Source organism: Podarcis vaucheri (genome assembly GCF_965113315.1).
Source record: "Podarcis vaucheri genome assembly, chromosome: 13".
Taxonomy (NCBI): domain Eukaryota; kingdom Metazoa; phylum Chordata; class Lepidosauria; order Squamata; family Lacertidae; genus Podarcis; species Podarcis vaucheri.
In genome coordinates, this window is record NC_138751.1 from 57,042,469 (window position 1) to 57,066,669 (window position 24,201).

At 47.7% G+C, this 24,201-nt stretch overlaps 1 protein-coding gene across 3 annotated transcripts in view; it reads right to left on the reverse strand.

Moving 5' to 3' along the window:
* Nucleotides 1–1,397: 1,397 nt before the first annotated feature.
* Nucleotides 1,398–24,201, reverse strand: part of SSH1 (slingshot protein phosphatase 1) — a 51,633-nt gene continuing 28,829 nt past the window's right edge. For all 3 annotated transcript variants that reach the window (XM_082196069.1, XM_082196070.1, XM_082196071.1), the window contains 8 exons: nucleotides 19,051–19,245; nucleotides 18,220–18,313; nucleotides 16,927–17,055; nucleotides 16,775–16,821; nucleotides 15,323–15,469; nucleotides 13,858–14,058; nucleotides 12,505–13,102; nucleotides 1,398–7,791 (listed from right to left, as the gene is read on the reverse strand). In XM_082196069.1, the coding sequence (XP_082052195.1) occupies nucleotides 6,532–7,791; nucleotides 12,505–13,102; nucleotides 13,858–14,058; nucleotides 15,323–15,469; nucleotides 16,775–16,821; nucleotides 16,927–17,055; nucleotides 18,220–18,313; nucleotides 19,051–19,245 (2,671 nt within the window). In that variant the 3' untranslated portion in view covers nucleotides 1,398–6,531. The remainder of the gene's footprint in view (nucleotides 7,792–12,504; nucleotides 13,103–13,857; nucleotides 14,059–15,322; nucleotides 15,470–16,774; nucleotides 16,822–16,926; nucleotides 17,056–18,219; nucleotides 18,314–19,050; nucleotides 19,246–24,201) is intronic.

Sequence of the window (24,201 nt, forward strand, 5' to 3'; positions counted from 1 at the left end):
CCTGTTGTTTATTCTGGCTAGACACACTTTCAAATGGGGTTCCACACACGTTAAAGTACGCTGGTGTTATGTGAAAGTAACACAACAGGTTCTATGCAAGCGCAATGCATTCCCTTTTAGCTCCATTGTTGTGGCTGGAGTGGCTTCAAAAGGGGGAGGAGGTTGCAGCAGAAGTGGACCCCTTTGGGCACCATAGAATCATAGAGTTGGAAGAGACCACAAGGGCCATCGAGTCCAACCCCCTGCCAAGCAGGAAACACCATCAGAGCACTCCTGACATATGGTTGTCAAGCCTCTGCTTAAAGACCTCCAAAGTAGGAGACTCCACCACACTCCTTGGCAGCAAATTCCACTGTCGAACAGCTCTTACTGTCAGGAAGTTCTTCCTAATGTTTAGGTGGAATCTTCTTTCTTGTCGTTTGGATCCATTGCTGTTTGTAGTTTGCATCAACCAGCTGTTGATGTGGCCGCCGCTCTCAGGTCATAAACAGTGCAAATGAAGCGGACACATGAAATCACTATTAAAATTGCCCTCTCTCTGAGATCAGGCAAAAATGAATGTAGAAGCCCAGTTGGTTAGTCTGGTGCTGATAACGCCAAGGTTGCAAGTTCAATCCCTGTCTGGACAGCTGCATATTCCTGCAATGTGGGGGGGTTGGACTGGATGATGCTCAGGGTCCCTTCCAACTTTGATTCTCCACTATAATTAGATTTTAACTAACTGCAGAGGAAGCAACCAAGATGACCAAGAGGCTGGACCCCAAGCCTTATGAGAAAGGGTTGAAAGAGCTGGCTATGTACAGCTTGGAAAAGAGGAGAGAGACTGACAGGTGATATGACACTTGATACTTTATCAGCTTGGTCATCCTCCTCTGCACACGTTCTAGCTTGTCAATATCCTCCTTAAATTGTGGCACCTAGAACTGGACACAGTGTTCCAGGTGTGATTTGGCCAAGGCAGAACGGAGTGGGAATATGACTTCCCTTGAGCTGGACACTAGACTTCTGCGGATGCAGCCTAGAATAACCTAACTTTTGTTGTTGTTGCTGTATCACACTGCAGACTCAAGTTAAGCTTGCAGCCTACTAAGATCCCTAGATTCTTTTCACATGTACTACTGACAAACCAGATGTACTGCATCTTATATTTATGCAGCTGGTTCTTCCTGCCTAAGTGTAGAACCCTACTGAAATTCATTTTGTTAATTTTGGCCCAGTTCTTTTCTGTAGTTTTCTTTTCATGTTGCCAGTATGGTTGCATGTGGGCTGGTACGGTAACCTTTCGCTGTAGGCTTCTTGGCTGGGCTGCTAATCTGCAGTGCCCATTTTCGCAAAACATGCTTTCAAAGCAGACAGTGCAGAGGGGAATTTTCATTCCAAGGACTGCAAACAGGCAGTTTGTAAAGAATTTTTTATTATTTGTTTCCTCATGAGAAGCACATAATACAGTACACTTTTACTAACAAGTAAAAAAAAAGTGCATATTGCATCCCCTACTGTGAATGTAGTCATACATACATACATACATACATACATACATACATACATACATTCTCACACACACAACACAGTGTACATAGGTGGGTTTGGTTTTTTTAAATAAAAAACAACAACCCTAGAATAAAAAAATGTACATTGTACCAGGAACATATTTGTCAGCTTGAATTATTTCACACATTGATAAGGCCAGTTCAGGTGGTGATGGGCTTTGCTCACAGTGGACAGTTGAGGTTTTGGGGGTGAGCTTAGCTCTTGGATGCAACTTAGGAAGTGTCATGGAGCAAGTGCCTTTCGATTAGTAATGGCCATTCTTTGCCCTTCAAAACATAAACCCCACTTTCATTTGCTCTGCTTTCCTTTACCACGTCTGGTGGTGGGTGTAGAGCACCAAGTGTGGGGTGCTAACTGGGCCTGTCAATATCTGGACCAGCCAAGATTTTACGAAGAAGCAGCTCCATCTATGGACTTCCAATTTATGCTTCAATGAGCCCATCAATGTACATTGGCAACACAAACGATAAGCTGACTTGGACTGCAAAACAGAAGAATAAACAAGAATCAAAATGGGGCCATCTCATTTAAAATGTTCAGGAAGAGCATAAGCTGGAGGAACTAAAAGGTCTCCATTTGTGCATTTCAGATTTTAGGCTGGGACATATGTTGGCAGGGAGCACAGGCTCAGGGAGATCCACCTGGTGGAGAGGACAAATTCCTTCCGTCTTTGAGATGCCTTGTGGAGTCCCTGCCTGCCTTCGGCGCTGCATAGATTAATCCAACAAGTGTGCAGTGTGTGTGGAAAGAGGGTCTTTGTATAAGAGCTTTTTCTTTTTAAAAACTCAAAACCACTGTTGACAATTTCTCAAGTAGCAAATGGGACGTCAACGAGCCATTCCAAATGACAAAAGTAACTTCAGGTATGTAAGCATGATGTCAAATAAAAGTATTATAGATGGAGCTCTATGGGCACCATGGACATCAGAGGCACCAAGACAAATAAGAGTAAGAACTTCACATAAATACACAGTATTTGTAAACTATCCACAAGGCACTCAATTTAAAAAGAAAGTATAAGAAGTACCACCAGCTACCATGCCATGCATCTAAATAAGCTAGCAACCTCTTGCGGATTTAAAAAATAATAATCTTTGAAATGGTATGCTATGGGCTAGATGCTTGCTATTGGCTTAAAGACCTTTGCAGGTGTTTCTTTTTTAAAAAGGACAATGTCAACCTGAGATATACTAAGCAAGGTTGTACCCCCAGTTGAACTTTTCCAGGGTAAAATCAAATATTGCAGTCTTCCATATGCAATAAAGAACTATTTCGGCCATGAACTAAATTCTTAACAATTAACTCCCTGGAAATAAGAGGATAAACAGGACAGGAGGAGGAGAACAGCAGCCCCTTTCATGAGTCAAAATAGAACTCTTCAGCAGGGCTGCTAAGGTTTGGTTCAAAAAGTGTATTGGTAAGCTGTGCTGTGCTCTTATTCTCCACTGGGCAGCCTTAAGGGCTTCCAAGAATGTATATTGCGGCAAGTTTTATGTTCTATATTGCAAATAAGCATTAGAATGACAGGGTGGTTCCCAGCACCTGCTGTTGCCAAAATGCATCATACATTAAAGGAGGGAGGAAGCTAAGAAACCAGAAAGGCAAACTACCACTGCTCCACCAGGAGCAACACCAGCTGCACAGGGAATGCACAGTTGCCCCAGCAACGACCGGCAAATCTGGTGGTTCTTGAGAACGGCTGTGGGCCCTGGTCTGTGGCTACATCACTGTGGAAAAATGGTTCAAAGGTGGCTCAGCAATTCATCCACATAAGTATGTGGCCGGTGAGCCAACCGGGGTCAGGGCACGGGTATGAGAGGTCAGTTGGTGTTCTGCTCTCCTTCTGCAGCTGCTGCCCTCTTGACTCACAGCTGATTTGGGCTGTAGAGAAATGGGGGTAGGCTGCTTTTGGGGGTTGGCGTTGGGACGTGAGTGAGGGGAGAAGAAAGAGGGTAGCAGTCGCCTTTTGATACCAGATGTCACACAGTACACTGGGTAGAAAAGCCAGGTGACAAAGCTGAATAATCCCATGGGTGGCGACTTCTGCAAGAAGCAAGTGTGGCAATGAAATGACTTTCAGCAGTGGACAAAAATGAAAAAGGAACACTAAACACAAAATGCATTTCATGCTACACACTACAAGAGTCTTGAACCCTGAAAAGGTCTTCTACAGTACTTTGACATGGTCGGCATAAAGTAGTGTTGCACAAATCAACACCCCAGCCCTAAAATTAATGAATCAACAGATTCACTCCGCATGGAACCTGCTGGCCACCCAGACGCAACCAGAAGCAAGGACCTCTGTATCGGGAGGAGACACACCCACGGGTTTTTGAGAATTGGGAGGACTGCTAATTAATATGTTGAGTACAGCTCATGAAAAGATTCTGAAATTCAAATTTGGCCTCCAAAGCAGTCCTGCGGCTTCCTCCCTGAAACACTGGTCAAAGGGCTCCAGAGGAACAGGTCCAACATGGTAAGGGTGAATGCTGGGCATCTGGCCTGTGCAAATCTGTTTTGTACCTGGATAGGAAAAGCCACATGGAACAATACTTATAATCAGAATACACACAAAACAGCTTTGTCTGTTCCAAGCTTATACTTCCAAGCAAAGAGCAAGGCTTCTGACTTACAGCATTTGCAGAGAAAGGGTTCTAACAGTTGGCACCTTGTCTGACTTGCCATTTGTGCCTGCTCAGTTTCCACCACAAAGCTTCACTCACACCAGAGGCTAGAGTACAGAAATTGGTGCTGACCATTTCGCTTGCAGGCTTGATTGACAAGGAGACCTGGAGAAGAATCTCTTTCTGAGGTGTCCCTAAGCCAGCAACAGAATCATAGAATTGTAGAGTTGGAAGGGACCCCAAGGGTCATCTAGTCCAACCCCCTGCAATGCAGAAATCTGTACCATGTCAACAGGCAAAGGAAGATGCCCCAATGACCTGAGTAGGAGATACCCACAATGCATGTGAAAGCTCTGCTGTGGACTTCAAAAGGTAAGAGCTGGCATGCTGGCTTCCACAACTGCCCCAAGGGCCGCAAGGAGTGACCCCACTGACTATCCTAAATATTTGCCAGCCCTAAAGAAATGTGGAGAGCAGCAAGCGGCAAGCCCTACTCTGGGTTCTCAGTAGCACTTGCTCATCAACTGGGACATGAGGCAATCCCCTCTTTGGCCCTGGACTGGCGATTGGGATGGACCATATTCTGTCTGGCCTGAGACCTGTGTTTAGGAAGAGTGAAATGCCAAGAGTCCTCCCCTCCCCTTGGCTTGAGAGCCTCTGTGTGAGGCCTCAGAAGTTCTCCAAGACCTGCACCAGACTCACCTCTGGCCTGTGACCACAACAGTGTGGGGAAGGCTCCAAGGGAGGGTTCCCAGGGGAAGGAAGGGTTCCTCTCCTCTGCTCTTGGCACTCCATCCCAGAAGGTTCCAACTAAGTCTGGAGAACCCTGGTGTGCGCACAGGGGAGGGTGCTCCAAGAACAATCCCTCCTGGACCTTTGAATTACAACGAATATTGCAGAGAGGACCCCCCCCCCACACACATCTGGTCTTATTGCACAAGTCCCCTCCCTTGTGGTGCTCAGAAATCAGCACAGCTCAGAAATCAAATCTTGAGCCCCAAGACACTCTGGACTCGGTCAGCAAGACCAGCAGCAACAGCAGACCAAGATTCAAGTAACCTTTGACCCCCTGTGTGACTGGTGAGACGCACCTCTGGGGAAAGTGTCAAGAAGAAGTCTATTTTCTTCAAACCCCCCGTGCCACCCAGGCAATAAAACAAAGGATGATGCTGCCCCAGTCCACAAACAGCTCTGGAGCTTGGCAGGGAGCACCATCTGTTCCTGAGGCAAAATGCAGCTTCCTTCTGACTGCTGCAAGTTGAGCAAAGCACACAGTTCATTTTTACAAAAATATTAAGACAAAAGCGAAAAAGACCCCGATTCCACAGAAACTCTCCCCAATTTCCAAACATAGGTCAACAGTAGAAAAACAAACAAACCACTGCCACCCAATCCTTTATTCCATGTGTGATCAGCAACCTTAGGACATCAGGGTTATGGGCCCTGTGGGCCCCAGATGTTGCTGGACTACAACCCTCTTCAGGGGTGGCAGCAGGAGCAGGGCAACATCTGGGGGGGGCAGGCTCCCCCTTCTTGTGCCACAATAGCTTTATGATAAGCTCCAAACTCAAAAGGTTGACAACTCAGAATTCAGCTACTGCTGTTTTTAACAGGGGCTCCAGGTTGCCGTCCCAAACAGCATTGATGGAATTGTCTTAGCAAAGCCACATGACAGCAGAAGGCAAGGAGCCACAGGATGATCATCCCACATCCCAGGAGAAACTCAACATTCCTTCAGCCTTCAGAGTAAAGTCAGACCAGAAAGACTGTCACTCGGGGCACATAAACTCAAAGTCGGCAGGAATGGGGATCTGTGCAGTGCTGTTAACAATGACTGAACTGTAACTCTTCAAAAGGAGAACCATCAATTTCGGAACAAGATTGATTTTTGTGTGTTTTTTAAAAGAAAAATCCCATGTATAAATACGTGAAGAATGGAGGTAGCATGTTTGGTGTTTCCCTCTTAGGCTCTTACCTCAAGTGCCTCTTTGAACTAGGAAATTGTGCTCAACTTGAGCCGCCAGGGAAACCTTGCAAGAAAGAGCTGTTGCTTCTTCAGCATGGGAGGGGAAGAGAATCTGCCCCTCTGCACCTCCCCCCCCCCTGAGGAAAGCAGAGGCCTAGGTCACACATGCCACCATCGCCTTCTGAGCCGGGAGGCTGCGAGCGCCTTTTCCACTGGGTTGCTAGCCCTGTCAAGTCTCCCCCTTTCCCCACACCACTTGTGGCCTCACACGGGTAGGGATGGGGGGAGGGCAGAGAACTTTATCATCTTTTTGCAAAATGATAAAACTGCATTTAGTAGAGACAACTATAAAAGGAACAAGTTCTTTTTAACAAAGGTCATAAATATGTGTCAACTCTCCCCCATCCACAGCCTGCCCTTCAGCTTTGCCAGAGCGGCTTCTGCCGGCGGCAAGGTGGCTTGCTCTCCAGTGGCCTTCAGGGCAGGCTGGCAGCGCACCACCGAAGACTCGCTCGACTTGGTCTCCCTGGAGTCCGTCAGGGCGGACAGGTCCGTCTCGCTCGCCAAGTCCTCTGAGGACAGGTTGAGGCTGCCCAGCTTGGCCAGGGAGTTGGAGCGCTTCAGCGGGGAGGAGACCGTCAGGCCGGCCAGCCGCAGCCTGGTCTCAATCTCCTGGGTCCGCTGCTTCACCAAGCCAGGCTTCCCTCGCACGCTGTGGATGCTGTCGCTGCTGGAGCTCCGCGTCAGGTTGGAGCTCCGGGACGACGACGGTGTGTAGCAGACGGTCTTGAGAAAGTCCTTTGTGAAGCTGCTTGTGTGGTCCACCGTCCGGCACAGGACAGGCGTGGAGGTCTTCTGAGACGCCCCGCCGACCAGGGGGCTTTTCTGCAGCTTCTCCGTGTCATTTTTCATACCTCTGGGTATGGGAAGAGGCTGCTGCTCCTGCTGGGCCACCTCCAGCTCCTGCGTTTCTTCCGGAATGCTGGCGTCCGCCGGGCCCCCAGGGCCCTCCCTCCCAGGAGCAGCTGCTTCAGGCGCTGGCAGGCTCTTGAGGCGCTCCAGCTCCTGCGTGTGCTTCCGGACCAAGCCCGCTTTCTGGAGCTGCAGGAGCGACTCCTGGTGCTGCATCAGGTAGCTATTGGTGGTCGGCTTCTCCAAATCCTTGCTGAAGAGCAAGTACTTCAGGTCCTTGGTTGGCCGGGCGTCCCTTTTTGGCGAGGAATCCTCTTTCATCCCATCGCTGAGGACGGGACTCCTCTCGCAGAGAGAGTTTCTCAGGCCAGCTGGAGCCCTAGGGCCATCTCTGGGCTTCTCGGAAGCACTGCAGGGCCAGCCGGCTGCAGGTTTGCTGGGATCAGCGCTCTGCAAGTCACTCCCCGCTAGTAGCGGAGGCAAGCGGATGCTTTTTGCAGTGTGGATTTCTTTTGGGGGAGACTCACAGAATGCCTGCTCCAAAAACGCGGGTGTCCTGTGCAGGAGGAACGGCGGCTGTGTGCAGACCGTGGAACTGCGGGAGGGGGAGGCCAGGTGCAGGGGCTCACATGGTTCCCCAAAAGTGTCGGCTGAGGCACCAGCACTGGCATACACGCAGTCGGCGCAAGACTTGTAGGAAGGCTTCACTTTGCTGAGGATCCCAAAGATGGCATCGTGCTGAAGGGGACAAAAGAGGCCAGGTTAAGAGGTGCCAGGCATGAAACAAAAATGGGAAAGCAGAACCTGCAATCCCTGCATTGCGGGGGGTTGAACTAGATGGCCCTTGGGGTTATTTCCACCTCTACCATTCCATAGACCTGGGCACATCATCATGGGAGGGGCACTTCCAGCTGCCCCACTCCTTGCCCTGGAAGCCTCCCAAGTTGATGCTGCAGGAGAGGGTCTGAGCCAGTGTAGTATAGCAATAGTAATAACAGTGGTTTGTGTGTCGGACTAGGACCTGGGAGAGTTCCAACCTCCGCTTGGCCATGAACTCACCAAGGGAGCCTGGGCTAGTCACAGCCTGTCACCTTGGCAAGGAGAGGGAAAACCATGAGCTCTGTGGAGAAAAAGGTGGGAGAGCAATGCAATAAATAAGGGTAATTGGAGGGGTGTTTCTGGGACCAAAGTAAAACTGTCAAGCTCCCTTGTTGTTTTTGCTCTTGCCAGGAGATGTAATGTGGTTAGTGCAACTGTGTTATATTTACAGTGCTTTTGTTATATTGTGCTTTTGTTATATTTCCTAATACATTGTTGTTCTATTATGCTATTATGAAATTGTTCTTGTGATGACTGGTTGTGAGATGTGTTCCTATTTTCTTGGTTGTAAGCCACTTTGAGCACAGAATAGTGGCACAGAAATAAAATTATGAATTGTGAATGAAGGTCTATCAGTGGCTGTTTAGCAGGTCTGCCAGCACATCAGGGCTAGAGCTTAGCCAATCAAGTATATGGGCTTTAATCAGTCCATCAAATCCACAGAAGTTCTAAGGGAAAAACACAAATGTTGGTTTTGGACTGCTTTAGAAGAAGCAGTCTTCCTCACCACTTTCCTGCACCAGACAAAAGTCTGTTATGATGCTACACATTGTCTGCACTTTTTATAAATACTTGTATTAAAGATAATTTTTAAAAGACTTTGCCCAACTGGTTAGGAAACGTGGGTAGCACTGTGGTCTAAACTACTGAGCCTCTTGGGCTTGCCAATCAGAAGGTCGATGGTTTAAATCCCTGCGATGGAGTGAGCTCCCATTGCTCTGTCCCAGCTCCTGCCAACCTAGCAGTTCAAAAGCACACCAGTGCAAGTAGATAAATAGGTACGGCTGCAGCGGAAAGGCATTTCAATGCGCTCTGGCTTCCGTCACAGTGTTCGTTGTGCCAGAAGCAGTTTAGTCATGCTGGCCACATGACCCAGAAAGCTGTCTGTGGACAAACGCCGGCTCCTTCAGCCTGAAAGCGAGATGAGCGCAGCACCCCATAGTCACCTTTGACTGGACTTAGGGGTCCTTTACCCTTTCCCTTTTACTTACTAGGTAACTGGAACCTTTTGTGTCCTAAGGCACTGGGTCTCTGAATTACCAGGTGCTTGGGAGGTGGGGGTGGAATCATAGAACTGTAGAGTTAGAAGGGACCACAAGGGTCTTCTAGTCCAACCCCCTACATTGCCAGAATCACACCTAAAGAATTCCTGACGGACTGCCATCCAACCTCTGCTTAAAAGCCTCCAACAAAGGAGGGTCCACCGCCTTCAGAGGGAGACCATTCCATTGTCCAATAGCTCTTACACTCAGAATGTTCTTCCTAATGTGTAGTCAGAATCAGAACAAGGGAGGGCTGTGGCTCACACTTCTTATGGCTACCTGGCTGGCTGCTCTCGGAAACAGACTAGGCTAGAGGCGGCCTGTGCCTCCTGCCACTTGGCTTGGCAGCCCAGTCTCCTGAAAGGGCACCGTGGAGCTGTCCTTGGGGACCCTGGCTGGATTCAGTGGGGCTGTTCTTCCGTTAAGGACAAAACTGGGTGGCAAGCCAGCCACTGAGAAAAGATCCCCCACTACATTTCCATCTAGGAGCCCAAAGTGCATGGACACACTTTGCCAGGAATGAGAGACCCTCGGCCTGTAAGCCACCAGGCTGCTTTCCTGAAGCCATGCCCACAACACATGATGTCAGGCATGGGGGCAGACCAAGTGAAGGGTATGGAAAGGGACTGAAGCCCCTGCCCATCAGTTGATATGCAGGGAGTTCAATTCTGCATGGGCCCCAAGGGCCAACTCTGGCAGGTGGGCAGGACAACCCACCTGTCAGTTATCCCCATATGTCACTATAACGGCTAATGATGGAATAATGCCAGCACACCTTCCTGGGAGGGCAAATGCAACTGAAGATGTAAACCACTTAGCAAAAATTAGAGGTGATATGGAAGTTAGGAGGGAATTATAAACACAATTTTCCCATGGTCTGAGGGCTTGGTTTAATGCATCCAACCCAGCTCAGAAGCAGGGGAAACCTTGGTGACACAGCACCACTACTGGGGGTCCTCTGGGGAGAGGATGACTCAGGAGAACCAGGTTCACAGCACAAGCTCCACCTCAGCAAGCAGCTATTTTTCAGTTCTGCCCTGATGGCAAAAATACAACAAATTCCCTACTGTCCCTCTCTGGTATTTAAGTGTGCTAGAAAGAGCTGCAGAAATTAAGAGAAACTTGCTCTTTTAAAAATAACAGATGACAATGGTCTAAGGGACCTCTTGACTGGCAGACGCCACTCACAGTGGTGGAGAAAACCAGTGTCAGAGCACCCAGCTTCCTCCCTGTGAGTCAGGATTTCCTCCTTCCCGCCAGACAAAGCCACAGAAGGCTTCCTCATTGAAGCAGCCATCACAGAAATAGCAGCCTTTGTCAGCATTGTGGGAGATTTCCTCAGCTGCTGGCCTCCTCCTGCACCTGGCTTGGGGAAGGAAAAAAGGGGTGAGCTTGAGGGGCCAGGCAGGATGCTTCTGACTGGGGAAGTCTTTAGCTGCTTGAGGGAAACAGTCACTCAAAGCGCATAGCTGAACTCCTCCCTCCAGAGGGAGAGATGGCCACCAACTTGGGTTGCTTTAAAAGAGGATTACAGTGGTACCTCAGGTTACAGACGCTTCAGGTTACAGACTCCGCTAACCCAGACATAGTACCTCGGGTTAAGAACTTTGCTTCAGGATGAGAACAGAAATCGCATGGCAGCAGCGGGAGGCCCCATTAGCTAAAGTGGTCTTTAGGTCAAGAACCGTTTCAGGTTAAGAACGGACCTCCAGAACGAATTAAGTTCTCAACCCGAGGTACCACTGCAAATACATTCATGGAGGAGAGGGATATCAATGGCTCCCAACCAGGACGGCTCTGCTCTGCTTCTGCATACCAGTCGCTGGAAGCCATGTCAGAGGAGACTGCTCTTGCGCTCAAATCCCGCTCTCTGGTTTCCCACAGGAATCTCGTTGGCCACTGTGAGGATGCTGGACTAGACAGGCCATTGGCCTGACCCATCGGGCTCTTTTTATGTTCTTCTATAGTTCTGTGTACCATTAATGTGCTGCTTTACCTGCTGCATTCTGAGTAAGGATGGATGCAAGTGACCTTCCTTCTCGTACCCTCCCACTCTGACAAGCTGTGATGTTTTCCATCCACAGGCTGCATCTTGGGAATATAGCATAACTGGTTTGTTTGAGGAAGAGGCTCAGTGCGTAAGCCAACCTGTGTCAGGTGAGCTGCAAAACTCTCAAGTGTCCCAGGGGTTGCTGGCTGCTGAGTTCATGAGACTTATTCGCCCGGATTGGTTCTGCTCAATTCCTAATATGTGGAGAACACAAAAGTAGGAAGGGGTGGTGAGCTCTGTTGCTCTAACCCTCACTTCAGAGGCGGCGTCAAAATAAGAAGGGAATAGGAATATGCAATCCTTTTCTCAACAGAGTGTCCAGATCAAGGGAAGTCTTAGTCTATTCTGCCTTATGTCAGACACCACCTGGAATATGGTGTCGTTTTGGAGGCCACAATTTAAATAAGCATATTGACAAGCTGAAATGTGGGCAGAGGAGGGTGACCAAGGTGATCAAGGGCCTGGAAACCAAGCCTGATGAGTAACGGTTGAAGGAGCTTGGGATGTTTAGCTTGGGAAATGGAGCAAGCTTGCTTTCTCCTGCTCTGGAAGGCAGGACCCAAACCAATAGATTCAAGTTACAAGAAAGGAGATTCCAACTAAACATAAGAAAGATCTTTCTGGTGGAAGGAGGCTTTTAGCAGTGGAACGGGCTCCCTCGGGAGGTGGTGGACTTTCCTTCACCAGAAGCATTTAAGCCGAAGTTGGATGGCTACCTGCCAGGAATTTCTTAGCTGTGACTCCTGCATTGCAGGGGGTGGACTAGATGACCCCTGGGTCCCTTCCAACTACACAACTCTATTATTCTCTTTTTAAGAAAAGAAAAGCATACTCCTACTGCTATTTCTCCGTGTGAACTTTCCCAGAGACAGCTTACATATTCTCTTCTGCTATATATTAATAGTTGGGCCTCATCCAACCCTCCCAGGCTGCCTGTGTCCCCTATGGAATGAAGGGCTACTTACACCCCAGAAAAGAAAGCACAGTTCAGGGAGGGATATTCCATCACATGATGCATTCCATCACATGATGCATCCCTGGGGGACAATATGAAGCATGGACTTGCATACTAAGGGAGAGGGTGAACAGCGACAAAGTATGACATGACCTCCTGAAGGACTCCAAACAAGAGCAACTACCATGATCTGCCTTTGGTCATACCAAGACATGCAACAATATCCGTGTGTGTGTGTGTGTCATACACACAACCAAACACTCTGATGTGCTCAGCTGAGCTCCACAGTTCAGTCCAACACACACCTCAAAATCCTCAGGGCAGCTCCTCTTGCTGTTGTTGTTGTTCAGGTTCTCACAGTTCCACCGGCTCTCCTCCTCCTGTGCAGATGAGTGACGCTTCCAGCGCTCAATGAGCTTCTCCTCTGCAGGGTCTCCTTCTTCCGGGACAGCAAGCCTGGGTACAGCTCCGGCCTTCAGGAGGCTGACCTCAGGATTCCCCTCCGCAGTTTTCTCCCCAGAGACCTCTGCTCTCTCCACGCTCTTCAGCTTTTCCACTGGAGGCTCATCAACAAGCCCCAAGAAGGGCAGCTCAGTTGCTGCCAAATCTGACTCCTCCTCCTCTTCCTCCTCCTCCTCCAGCAGAAAGTCCCTCTCCAGGTCCTCCAGCTGGAAAAGTGACTCTCTGTTCGCAGGCAAGGAGTCAGAAAGGCGCCTGAAGCAGTAGTGGAAGCCCACGGCCTCCTGGCTTGTGCGGGGGTCTGCACAGCTGGGCTGGCAAGGAGCATCCAGGTCAACATCCAGACTGTCAAGCAGATAGTCACTTGGCCCACCAGAGCTGCCCAAGTTCTGGGGGAGGCTGTCCTCAGGCTGTTGCTTCCATAGCTTGTTATGACGCTGTTTGCTATGGGGCAAGGCAGCCGGGTTGGGGGGGGGGAGAGAGAGAGAGAATAAATTAATCATGTGTTTCTCAAATTTCCTCACCAGGCCTCCTCTCTCTCAGCTGTCACCTGGGGGCAGCCATTCCATAGGACTGCCTCAGTGGAAGAGACAGCAAGCAGCAGGGCTCTGTCCATCAAACTTTGCTGAAATCTCCAACATCAGGCACCCCCTGCATTTGCAAGCTGGTCATTATAAGAACAACTGTTTAGGAATGGGTGCCTAAGTTTGATTTCCCTCCCTGTCCCTTTCCCCTTGTGTGTTATATGTTGTTCTTATTTCTTTCCTTTTTTGTTTTTGTTTGCAAGCCTGTGGGGCAGGGACTGTCTTTGTTTTAACAGATGGAAGCCTCTGGTAGCCGTTTTGGTGAGTACCAGTGCCCTAAATGAGAATGAATTAATGTATGAAGAAAACCTTGAGTCAGGCTCAGAGCAGACTGGCAGCCCATGAAGACTTCATCACCTGCCTTTTCTTTTCTCTTCTTTTAAAGTAATTTGTATGGCTGTTGTTGTTTTTTCCATTTTAGAGTTAAGTAAAGACAAAGGCAAGACAAGAAGAGGTGCACTGAGTCTGAGGCATATGAGCGCCGCCTCCTTCTGAATGTCTGGATCTGTCCTGAGCTCCACCATTTCAGACAGAAGAACAATGGGGTCGGTGGCAGCAGGGGGCCAATGCTTACCTTGCCCCCTCCACTTTCCCTCCCAAGCCCTAGCGCCCTACCTGGCATCCAGAATGCCCTCGTACTCCAGGAGCTGCCTCATGAAGCCAGCATTGGGTCTGGCGATGCTGCGCTTCTGCTTGACGTAGTTGTATGCTTTCTCCAGGGGCCAGCCAAATTCCTTCATGGCGTACGCGATGACGGTGGAGGCAGAGCGACTCACACCCATTTTGCAATGGACTAGACACTTGGAGCGGTTTTTCCTGTAGAGGGGAGGGAGGGAGGGAGATTGGCAGCTGGGGGAAACAACCATTCTTGGTTCTGCGGCACAAACTGGGACACTTGAAAGCTTTTGTGAATCAAGATTCCAAGCACCTCTTTGATTTGTCAACAAACAAGCATTTATTTAGGGCATGGGTAAAGTAGCTTTGGCTGCCTGGCAGCACAGCACAGGTGCTCATAATAGCAATGGCCACGAAGCCTCTGTGAGTGAGTAAGAGCTCTGAACTCATATCCCAGCCCACTTATGTACTGGTTGGGAGAGGGAGAGTGTTAAGGCAGATCCATCTCTCTCCAACTCAGCTCCACATCTGTATAGAAGGATAATGCAAACACACTCTGCAGGGCAAGTGTGAGAATGAATGAAGCAGAGGGTCGTAAGGCGCTATGCAGAACACAACAAATAGTCCCATCCACATCAGAGGCATGGCTGGTGGTGACGTGAGAGAGAGCCTTATCTGGGGCTGCTCCCATATTGAAGGATTCCCTCCCAAGAGGCTATATGGGCTCCCTCTTTCCATTGGCAGGCCGAGAGCTTCCTGCTCAAAAAGGCCTCTGAAAACTGAGGTGCAAACAATGCTGATCGCTGGGCAGCTGTCAAGGCAAACTGCAGTTCAACTGCTGGCTCTAAATGTGTTCTGATAACTTGGTTTTTAACTAGTTTGTTTTCCTTTGTATTTTATAATGATGTTTCTAAACGTTGTAAGCCACCTTGAATCCTAACTTAGGAGAAGGGCAGATTATAAATACAATAAATAAACAGTTAGCTTATACAATTTTTGCCAAGACAGCAACCCCAGTGATTTAGGGGACAGGCCAGCGGGTGGCGCTCTCTGGGCTGGTGCAGCCTGGTGGCTGAGGGACTCCCCAGGAAAACACTGGCTCTGCTGGGGGCAGCACAGGAGGAAGACTGCTGACCTGCCTCAGAAGGCTGTTGGAAGGATCACTGAGACCCTGTTTGCAAAGCTGCTTGAAGGCTCCTTTGTGCCATATGAACGCGAAGTATCATCAGTGAAAACAGTGAGCAAGGGAAGCTTTATTTTCACCAGCAGGACACCGGGGACATGGAGCTGCTGCCACCCTGCCTGTCTTGTAAACTTTGCTGGTGAAGCTGCCCTTCTGTTTGGAGGCAGAGCCCTGGGCTGCACGCACCACAGTGAGGCTCTCCCAGCATCCAGAAGAGGGCTTCCCTCATCGCTGCCAGAAGACGGCATGCGGGAAAAGTGTCCCTTCTGTGCATCAGCTTACTTGGCTTTGTTGATGAAATGGTAGGCCTCGTTCCAGTGGGCAAGGAGGTCGGTGGTCTCTTCATCATAGACCCTGATGTTGTGGTATGCAAACAAGCCAGGGAAAAAATTGTCAATCTCCCTTGTGACGTTTAAGATGTAGTCAACGCTGCAAACATAGGAACAGATCAAGACAATGTTTGTGCAAAACAGATGAAATGTCTCCTGCACTAGCACCACTTGGACTTACAATCCCACCTGCTCGAGATTACCCAAATGATGACCTCTTGGCCTTTCTATTGACTGCTGCCCATATGGAGATAGCCAGATGCTGGAAAACTGGAATTGGGCTGAACAGTGATTCTTGGTATGGTCATTAGCACTGGCTGAACAACTAACATGCCAAGTCAGAGCAGCAAAGGGCAAACACAAACTATTCCTTTTATATCATATGGCAGATGTTTATTGAATACTTAAATTGTTCAGACTGTGGCAGGAATCCACCCAACACTCACGCGAAAGTGTAGTGTGATCTTTCAGAGTAATCAAATGAAACTTTGTTACATAGCATGACAAAAGTCAATAATTTCATCAGGGCAAGTTATTTGTTGTTTACTGTTGTAACAACAGTTTTATAAGAGACTGTGGTTTTATCGTTATGGTGGGGGCAGGGAAAACAGCAGCATTTCTCCCTGTCACAAGGCCATTGCCTGGTTTGTAACAACAGAAATTCTGCACCAGGAAAACCTCAAGTTCTGCATCTCTCATGACATATGCAGACATCTGCCTGTTTTGCTTTACTTCACATAAGCTATTCTGCCATTTTACTTGTTTGCATAATGTACTCTATTATGGGCTAGGAAAAAGAGCTGTGCTGGGCACTGAAACTCTCCCTGGAGATCTAGAAGCCTCGCTTAGCCACCCTGTGAATCAGAGTTGGAATGGCTTCCAAGGGTCATCTAGGCCAACTGCCAAGAGAGGACAAGGCTCCTGGGACTGAAATCAGCAGCGCAGGATGAGGAATTTTAGCACGTGCAGTTTCTCCCGGCGCTGCCACACCACAACAGGAGAACCTGCACTTGATGAAATTCTCTCTCATAAACCACCTGTTAAAAATCAAACCGGCCAATATGCCACCTCTCCTTGACTTAGCCAAGGCCTCCTTTGTGCTGCCTTAAAATGCAGCAGAACTCAAAATGTTTTGATTAGAACCAATTGTGAAAGTTAGATGAAGACACAAAGATTAACCTGGTTGAGCCTCAGCGTTCATACCTTGGAGTATTAAGTTGCAATCCGAAGTTAGGGTGGAAACACCAGCATCAAATCTTGACAAGTCAGCATGAAATGCACAGCAGCTGGTTTTGGCACAGAGCCAACATGTCCTCCCTGCCCCCCCCCCCGGATGTTTCAAAAGAAGAGCCTCAGTGACCAGGGATTACCAGCTAACTGAGGAGCTGGAAAACATGGTACTCACCCAGAGCCCCGTAGCTCCTCCAGGTTGGAGGCATTCCACTCGGAACCCTGGAAGAACCACACTAGAGTCAAGACACACAACAAAAGCAGCACCACAGAGGCGTTCGTGGCAAAGGCTTTCAAATGACTGGGCTCACCTGCTTGTCAACCTACCAGGTACAGATGGTCAAAAATGAGAGAGGGCTTGTCCATCTGCCCCAGGATTAGCAGCATCTCATTGTCAATGAACTCTTTGAACTCCTTCAAGTTGCAGCTCATGTGCTTCTCCAGCTCATTCCGTATCTAGACGGGCGAGAGAGTAGCAGAGTGAGGAAGGTGGCTAATCCACCCGAACACGGACTGGCCATGAAGGGAGTCACTGCTCAGCGTGAAGGAAGCCCCGGGTCCAACCTCTGGCACCGCCTGTTAAGAGGATCAGGCACCATGAGTCAAGAAAGGCTCTTTCCCTTCCTGAGGCCTCAGGAGAGAATCTGGGCTAGATGGACAAGAGCAGCTTCTTATGTACCACATTTACTTATTTATTTAAAAACATTTATATACTGCTGTTCATAAAAAGCAGTTTACAACTATTGTACAAAAAACCATACCATAAAATTAAAATAAGAAATCAGCTGGCTATCATGGAAATAAGTATTCTTAATTGCCTGCATAGACCTGATGGAATAGAAAAGCGTCGGCTGAATCTCTAGTGTTCCCCACAGCTGGGCCAATGACACCAAAGACTCAGTTTCCTCTTGTTGTCAAAAGAGCCTCGCCAACTTGGGGAACGACCAGTGACGTTGCTCCTGCAGATGATCCCAGGGATCGTACTGGGGTGTCAGGGTTCAGGCACTCCCTGATGTACCCTGGACCTAAGCTGTTGTAGATGGGCAGTCAGTGCAGATGCTCAACTATGGTGTCATGGGTTGTCAGCCAGGACCCCCATCAGCAGTCTGGGGCCTGCACAGAGAGAGAAACTGTTCTCAGAGCTACTGGAGCAGAACACCCTTCAACTAGGGAGGTGGCACCTTACAGCTGATACCAAAGGGAGGGCCCCCCAAGGTCAAGATCCTGGGAAGCCCCTCAGCTGTGGGAACGGATCACCAACACAACTAGGTTAGAATGCCATGGGGGGGGGGAGTCACGGAGTCATCCTCAAGGTTCAAACTATCTAAACATAATTATCTGCAAGGGAGGGGGGAAGCACAAGGAGGTGTCTATGGCTCTCCACCTCCTCAGGTGGGTTGGACAGAGAGGCAGTGACTGGACCAAGGGCAGCCAGAGAACTCCATGGCTACATGGGGATTTGAACCCTGGTCTCTCCCAGGTCCTAGTCAGACATTCCTACCACTGCATCACACTGCAACAATAGTAGTAACAACAACAATATAGGGCCTCCGATTTTGTTTGCTAGGCAGCGAAGGAAGCAAGGCAGTCCCAGGACAGGCCACCGGAGGCTCTGCTTACTTCTTTAGAGGTTACGTTCTCCAGATCTTTGCTCATCATAATACTTCGGAGTTTGGCCTTGATGTGGCGTTCTGCCCGCTCCCTCTCAGTTGGTCTGGAAAGGCAAGAAAGGGAGATGGGAGTTTCCCAGCAAAGAAATCTGTGAGGCTGCGAACCACGGAGCCTGACTCCCAATGAAGAGCTGTTCCCTGGGAACCCAGGAACTTCTGCTTTCATTGCAAAAGCAATCAAGTTACTAGTGCTCATGTGAAAGAAAAGCTAAACTCAGGCTACAAAGTCAGTGTTTACTGAAGATTCAAGCAGACTGGATGCGAGGTGCTCTCAGTAGCTAAGCAGTGAAAATACCCTTTGGCCACCATCTTGTTCCTCCATAGAGAAGCATCCCAGTATTTCCCCAAATACACCCAAGTACCTATCAAAATCCTACATATACTATCCCCTTCTTGCTTTCCACGGTTCCATCCTGGGGGAAGGGAAAGAACACATAATTTCCCCCAGAATTGTAGAGCACCAAGCACAATTTATGCCCAGGATTGGTTTTCACATTTAACTCTGAGGAGGAGAGCCTACTGGATCAGGCGAATGGCCCACCTAGTCCCGCCTCCTCTTCTCACAGTGGCCAACTAGATGCCCATTATGGGAAACCTGCAAGCAGGACCTCAGCACAAGAGACCTCTCCCCTTCTGCGGTATTCTGACTGTGAAGGCAGAGCATAGCTCATGGGGCTAACGGTAACTGATACGCTCTCCCCGATGAATATAAGAACCCTTCTATTTGTGGGATTTCTCTAGTCAGAACACCTCAGACCAAAACCCAAAGGGGAGGACTCACGTGTCCACATATAGAGCTGGCGAGTCGGGGCGTGTGGACTCCAAGTCCTGCATGGCGTTCCACTCATTGATGCAGCTTTGCTCGGAGGCGATGCAGCTCTCGTAGTACGTGGCCCAGACGAGCGCCATCCCGCCAGGGAAGTAATTGTGCCTGCGGGCCACCTCACAAGCCTTGTGGAGGATCTGCAAGGCGGACCTGCAAGCATGGAAACCCAGAGAGAGAGAGAAATTGCCCAAGCGCCAAGGACACAGGAATGGGGGAAGGCAGAGGGACTGATAAAATAATCTGCAGAGGAACAAACATTAACAGCGACAAAGTTTCACTACGGTTGAGCTGTTGAATTTATAAATTATGAACATAAAAGAGCCTGCCAGATCAGACAAAAGGAGCCCAACTAGTCCAGCACGCTGTTCTCACAGTGGCCAGCCAGATTCCCATGGAAACCCACAAGCAGGAGCCAAGCACAGGAGGACTCTTTCTTCCTGCAGTTTCCAGCAACTAAGGTTCAGAAGCATCTACTGCCTCCAGCTGTGGAGGGCAGAGCATAGCAATCCTGGCTAACAGCCAATAATATCCTTAATATCCTCCATGAATTTGTCAAATCCTCTAATTACCTTCACATAAGTCTCAATGTAGTTTACAAGCATATGATAAACACAATTAGAATACCAAAAACGAAAAGAAACAAAAAAAAGATGGGTTTGAAATCAGAATCCATGCTAACTGGTTTTACCGAATTAAGATGCAAGATGAACAGTTTAAGGCATCTGAAGCAGAGTATTAGGTGATGCTTTCCCAGAAGTGGGATATTATTATGGAAGAAGTTTCACACTTTGAATTTTCTCCCATCCCATAAAGGTACAGGAGTTGTGCCATCCCTGTCACTGGCACAGGACGACAGAGGCCAAGTAGCAGGAACAGTGAGTTATTTGTTGATTACATTTCTCTCCTCTGTAGCACCATGGAACCCAAGGAGGCATTCGTGGGCATCATAGAATCATAGAGTTGGAAGAGACCACAAGGGCCATCGAGTCCAACCCCCTGCCAAGCAGGAAACACCATCAGAGCACTCCTGACATATGGTTGTCAAGCCTCTGCTTAAAGACCTCCAAAGTAGGAGACTCCACCACACTCCTTGGCAGCAAATTCCACTGTCAAACAGCTCTTACTGTCAGGAAGTTCTTCCTAATGTTTAGGTGGAATCTTCTTTCTTGTAGTTTGGATCCATTGCTCCGTGTCCGCTTCTCTGGAGCAGCAGAAAACAACCTTTCTCCCTCCTCTATATGACATCCTTTTATATATTTGAACATGGCTATCATATCACCCCTTAACCTCCTCTTCTCCAGGCTAAACATGCCCAGCTCCCTTAGCCATTCCTCATAAGGCATCGTTTCCAGGCCTTTGACCATTTTGGTTGCCCTCCTCTGGACACGTTCCAGTTTGTCAGTGGCCTTCTTGAACTGTGGTGCCCAGAACTGGACACAGTACTCCAGGTGAAGTCTGACCAGAGCAGAATACAGTGGCACTATTACTTCCCTTGATCTAGATGCTATACTCCTATTGATGCAGCCCAGAATTGCATTGGCTTTTTTAGCTGCCGCGTCACACTGTTGGCTCATGTCAAGTTTGTGGTCAACCAAGACTCCTAGATCCTTTTCACATGTACTGCTCTCAAGCCAGGTGTCACCCATCTTGTATTTGTGCCTATCATATTTTTTGCCCAAGTGCAATACTTTACATTTCTCCCCGTTAAAGTTCACCTTGTTTGTTTTGGCCCAGTTCTCTAATCTGTCAAGGTCGTTTTGAAGTGTGATCCTGTCCTCTGGGGTGTTAGCCACCCCTCCCAGTTTGGTGTCATCTGCAAATTTGATCAGGATGCCCTTGAGTCCATCATCCAAGTCGTTGATAAAGATGTTGAATAAGACCGGGCCCAAGACAGAACCCTGTGGCACCCCACTAGTCACTCTTCTCCAGGATGAAGAGGAACCATTGATGAGATCCCTGTGCAAGAACTACTGCTTCATGTGCCTTCGTCAGGTGGCAGGAAGGATGCTTCCCAGAAACACCATCCGCATGGCGGCAATGCCTGGCCCCACCCCCTGCTGTCTGCACTGGTGTGGTTGAAATTTCAGGAGGCCCTTCCCACCAGTCTTTCACCACAAAGAGCGGTTTCCACACCCCTGCATTTCAAGCAGGACCACCACATAGTTTGTGTCTATAAACTGGGCCTTGGTAACATGCAAAAGCGATTAAGTGCAGGGCAAGAAGGCAAGAACATAATCCCCTGGTGGCTGGGCCCATTCCTGCGCCAGCCCTTAATATTCTAAGGGGGAGGGTGCCCTCTCCAGGCCACCTCTGGGCACTCTTTTTCATGTTAGCAATACAGGCACAGGCCATGCTGAGCTGGACTGGAAGCACAAAAGAAAATAAGCCAATGTGCAAAAGTCGCCTGTGAGCACGTGGAAGCTTGTTAGGTGACAAAATAGCAGATGGCTAAAGATGGCTCTGTTCCACTTGGCCTCAGGCAAAACACTTGACTGGGTGTAGGATATTAGCATGTGGGGTCAAACAGCAAGTCGTTCACAGGACAGCTGCAGTTATCACTCAATAACCTGAAAGTGTGAAAACTGTTCTCAAGTCATCATAGATCACGGCCTCTGCTCTCCCATGGCAATTATACATTAGCAAGCAGCCAGGGACACATGCATGAGCAGAGGTGAAAAGAAGAGATCGGGGAGGCACAGAAGCTAGAAAGGTGCACCTTGCAGGCACCTTGCAAGGCAGAAGGTGCACCTTGCAGGCTGAAGGTGCTGGGTTCAATCTCTAGACTTTCCAGGAAGGGCTGTGGAAGACTCTTCTTTGCCTGAGACCCAGGAGAGCCACTGCCAGCCAGAAGAGGCAATGCTGGGCTATGCAGACCTGAGCAAGTGTGCTGCCTATGTTCTTCATCATTAGGGTTGGTATAACTTGAGATCCCTCCTCTGCCCTAGGCTGTATCCTACTAAGGCTTTGTAAAAGACTGAGTGAAGGAGAGGGTTAGAGGGAAAGGTGAAGCTGAGAAGTTCTATGAAAAGGCTTTAAGGATGGATTTCATTTCTTGGTGTTCTAAGAGAAGGGCGCAGAAGGTGGACCCAGACTGAGGGAAGATTTAGAATTAGGTGAAGAGGAAGAACAAAGCAGAGGAGAACTAGAAGAAGAAGTAGAGGAGGAAGAAGGAGAGGAAATAGAAAGGTTACAGAGCAACATCTAACTCAGAGTAGCACCTAAAACAATATGTCTTTAAAACTATGGAACTGGAATGTCAATGGAATGAATGATAAGAAAAAACGCAATGGAATTGAACGCATTCTAAAAAAGAAAAATTTAGATATTATATGTCTTCAAGAAACCCACGTGGCCAATAAACATAAGAAAGTCCTTATTAATAAAAGGTTAGGAAACGAGTTTATCTCTTCCGATAAAAAGAAAAAAAGAGGAGTAGTACTATACATTAAAAATAACATTGAAACACACCAACTATTTAAGGATGAGGAAGGGAGAATGATTGCAGTCCGTATTAAATGGCAAGGGGAAACGATGATAATAGTGGGAGTTTATGCACCAAATGGCAATAAAACAGAATTTTTCAGATCATTGGAAGAGAGATTATTTGATTATATAGACCAAAAAATCATAATAATGGGAGATATGAACGGGGTGGTCTCAACAGAAATAGATAGATTAAGGAAAACTAAGACAGAAGGAGGGAAACTACCTAAGACATTTTTTGAAATGGTGAAGAACTATAATTTGGTAGATATATGGAGATTGAGACACCCCCTGGAGAAACAATTTACTTTTTATTCAGGATCGAATCAATCACTGTCAAGATTAGATCAAATTTGGATATCAAACGAACTAACAGTAAGAACTACAAAAATTGAAATACAGGCCAAAATTATCTCAGACCATAACCCTATCATAATGGAGATGAAGGGGGTTGAAAGACGAACTTTCAGATGGAGACTTAATGATAACCTATGGGATGATCAAAAATTTGTGGAAAAGAGTCGGACGAAACTATTGGAGTACTTCTCAGATAACTTAGACAAAGGGGTTAAAATAAACGTGGTATGGGACGCGAGCAAGGCAGTTATGAGGGGCCTGTTCATTCAACAAAATGTATGGAAAAGAAATAATAAAGAAAAAAGAACTAAGGAGATTTTGAGACAGATTATGGATTGTGAACAAAAACTAATTAAAAAACCAAATAATGAAAGGATACTGCAGGAAATAAAATCTCTCCAAACCCAATTTGCAATGTTGATAAATAAGGAGGTTGAGTGGAACATCAAAAGATTAAGACAGAGAAATTTCGAATTTGCTAATAAGCCAGGAAAATGGCTTGCATGGCAAGTCAAAAAAAGAAAGGAACAAAACACAATAAATAAAATACAAATAAATGGAGAAGAGATAACTGAACCAAAAGGGATTAGAAAAGGATTTGTGGAGTTTTACGAGCAACTATACAGAAATAAGGATAGAAACAACAATAGGAAAATAGAGAGATATTTAAAAGAGAAAATGGTAAGGAAGATTTCGACAGAGCAAAGAGAAATGTTAAATGCCCCCATTTCCAGAGACGAAGTAGAGGAAGTGATAAAGGAACTGAAAAGAGGTAAAGCACCGGGCCCAGATGGGTTTACTGCGAGCTACTATAAAGAAATGAAAGATATATTGACGGTTCCGCTAGCTGAGGTGATGAATAAGACCCTAAAGGAAAAAGAGATCCCAAGTACCTGGAAGGAGGCATTTATTACAATAATCCCAAAACAAGATACTGACCTAACCCAAGTAAAAAACTATAGACCCATTTCCTTATTAAATACAGATTATAAGATCTTTGCGGGAATTCTAGCAAAAAGGTTCAAAAAGATACTAGTGAAGATAATGCATGAAGACCAAGCGGGGTTTCTACCGGGAAGGCAAATAAAAAACAACACAAGAGGCATAATCAATATAATAGAATATCTATCGGACAGAATTGATAAGCCAGCTAGTCTGATTTTTATTGACGCGGAGAAAGCCTTCGATAATGTCACCTGGGATTTCATGCTGAAGAATTTAGAAATTATGGAAGTGGGTCAAGAATTTTGGAATGGGATAAAAGCA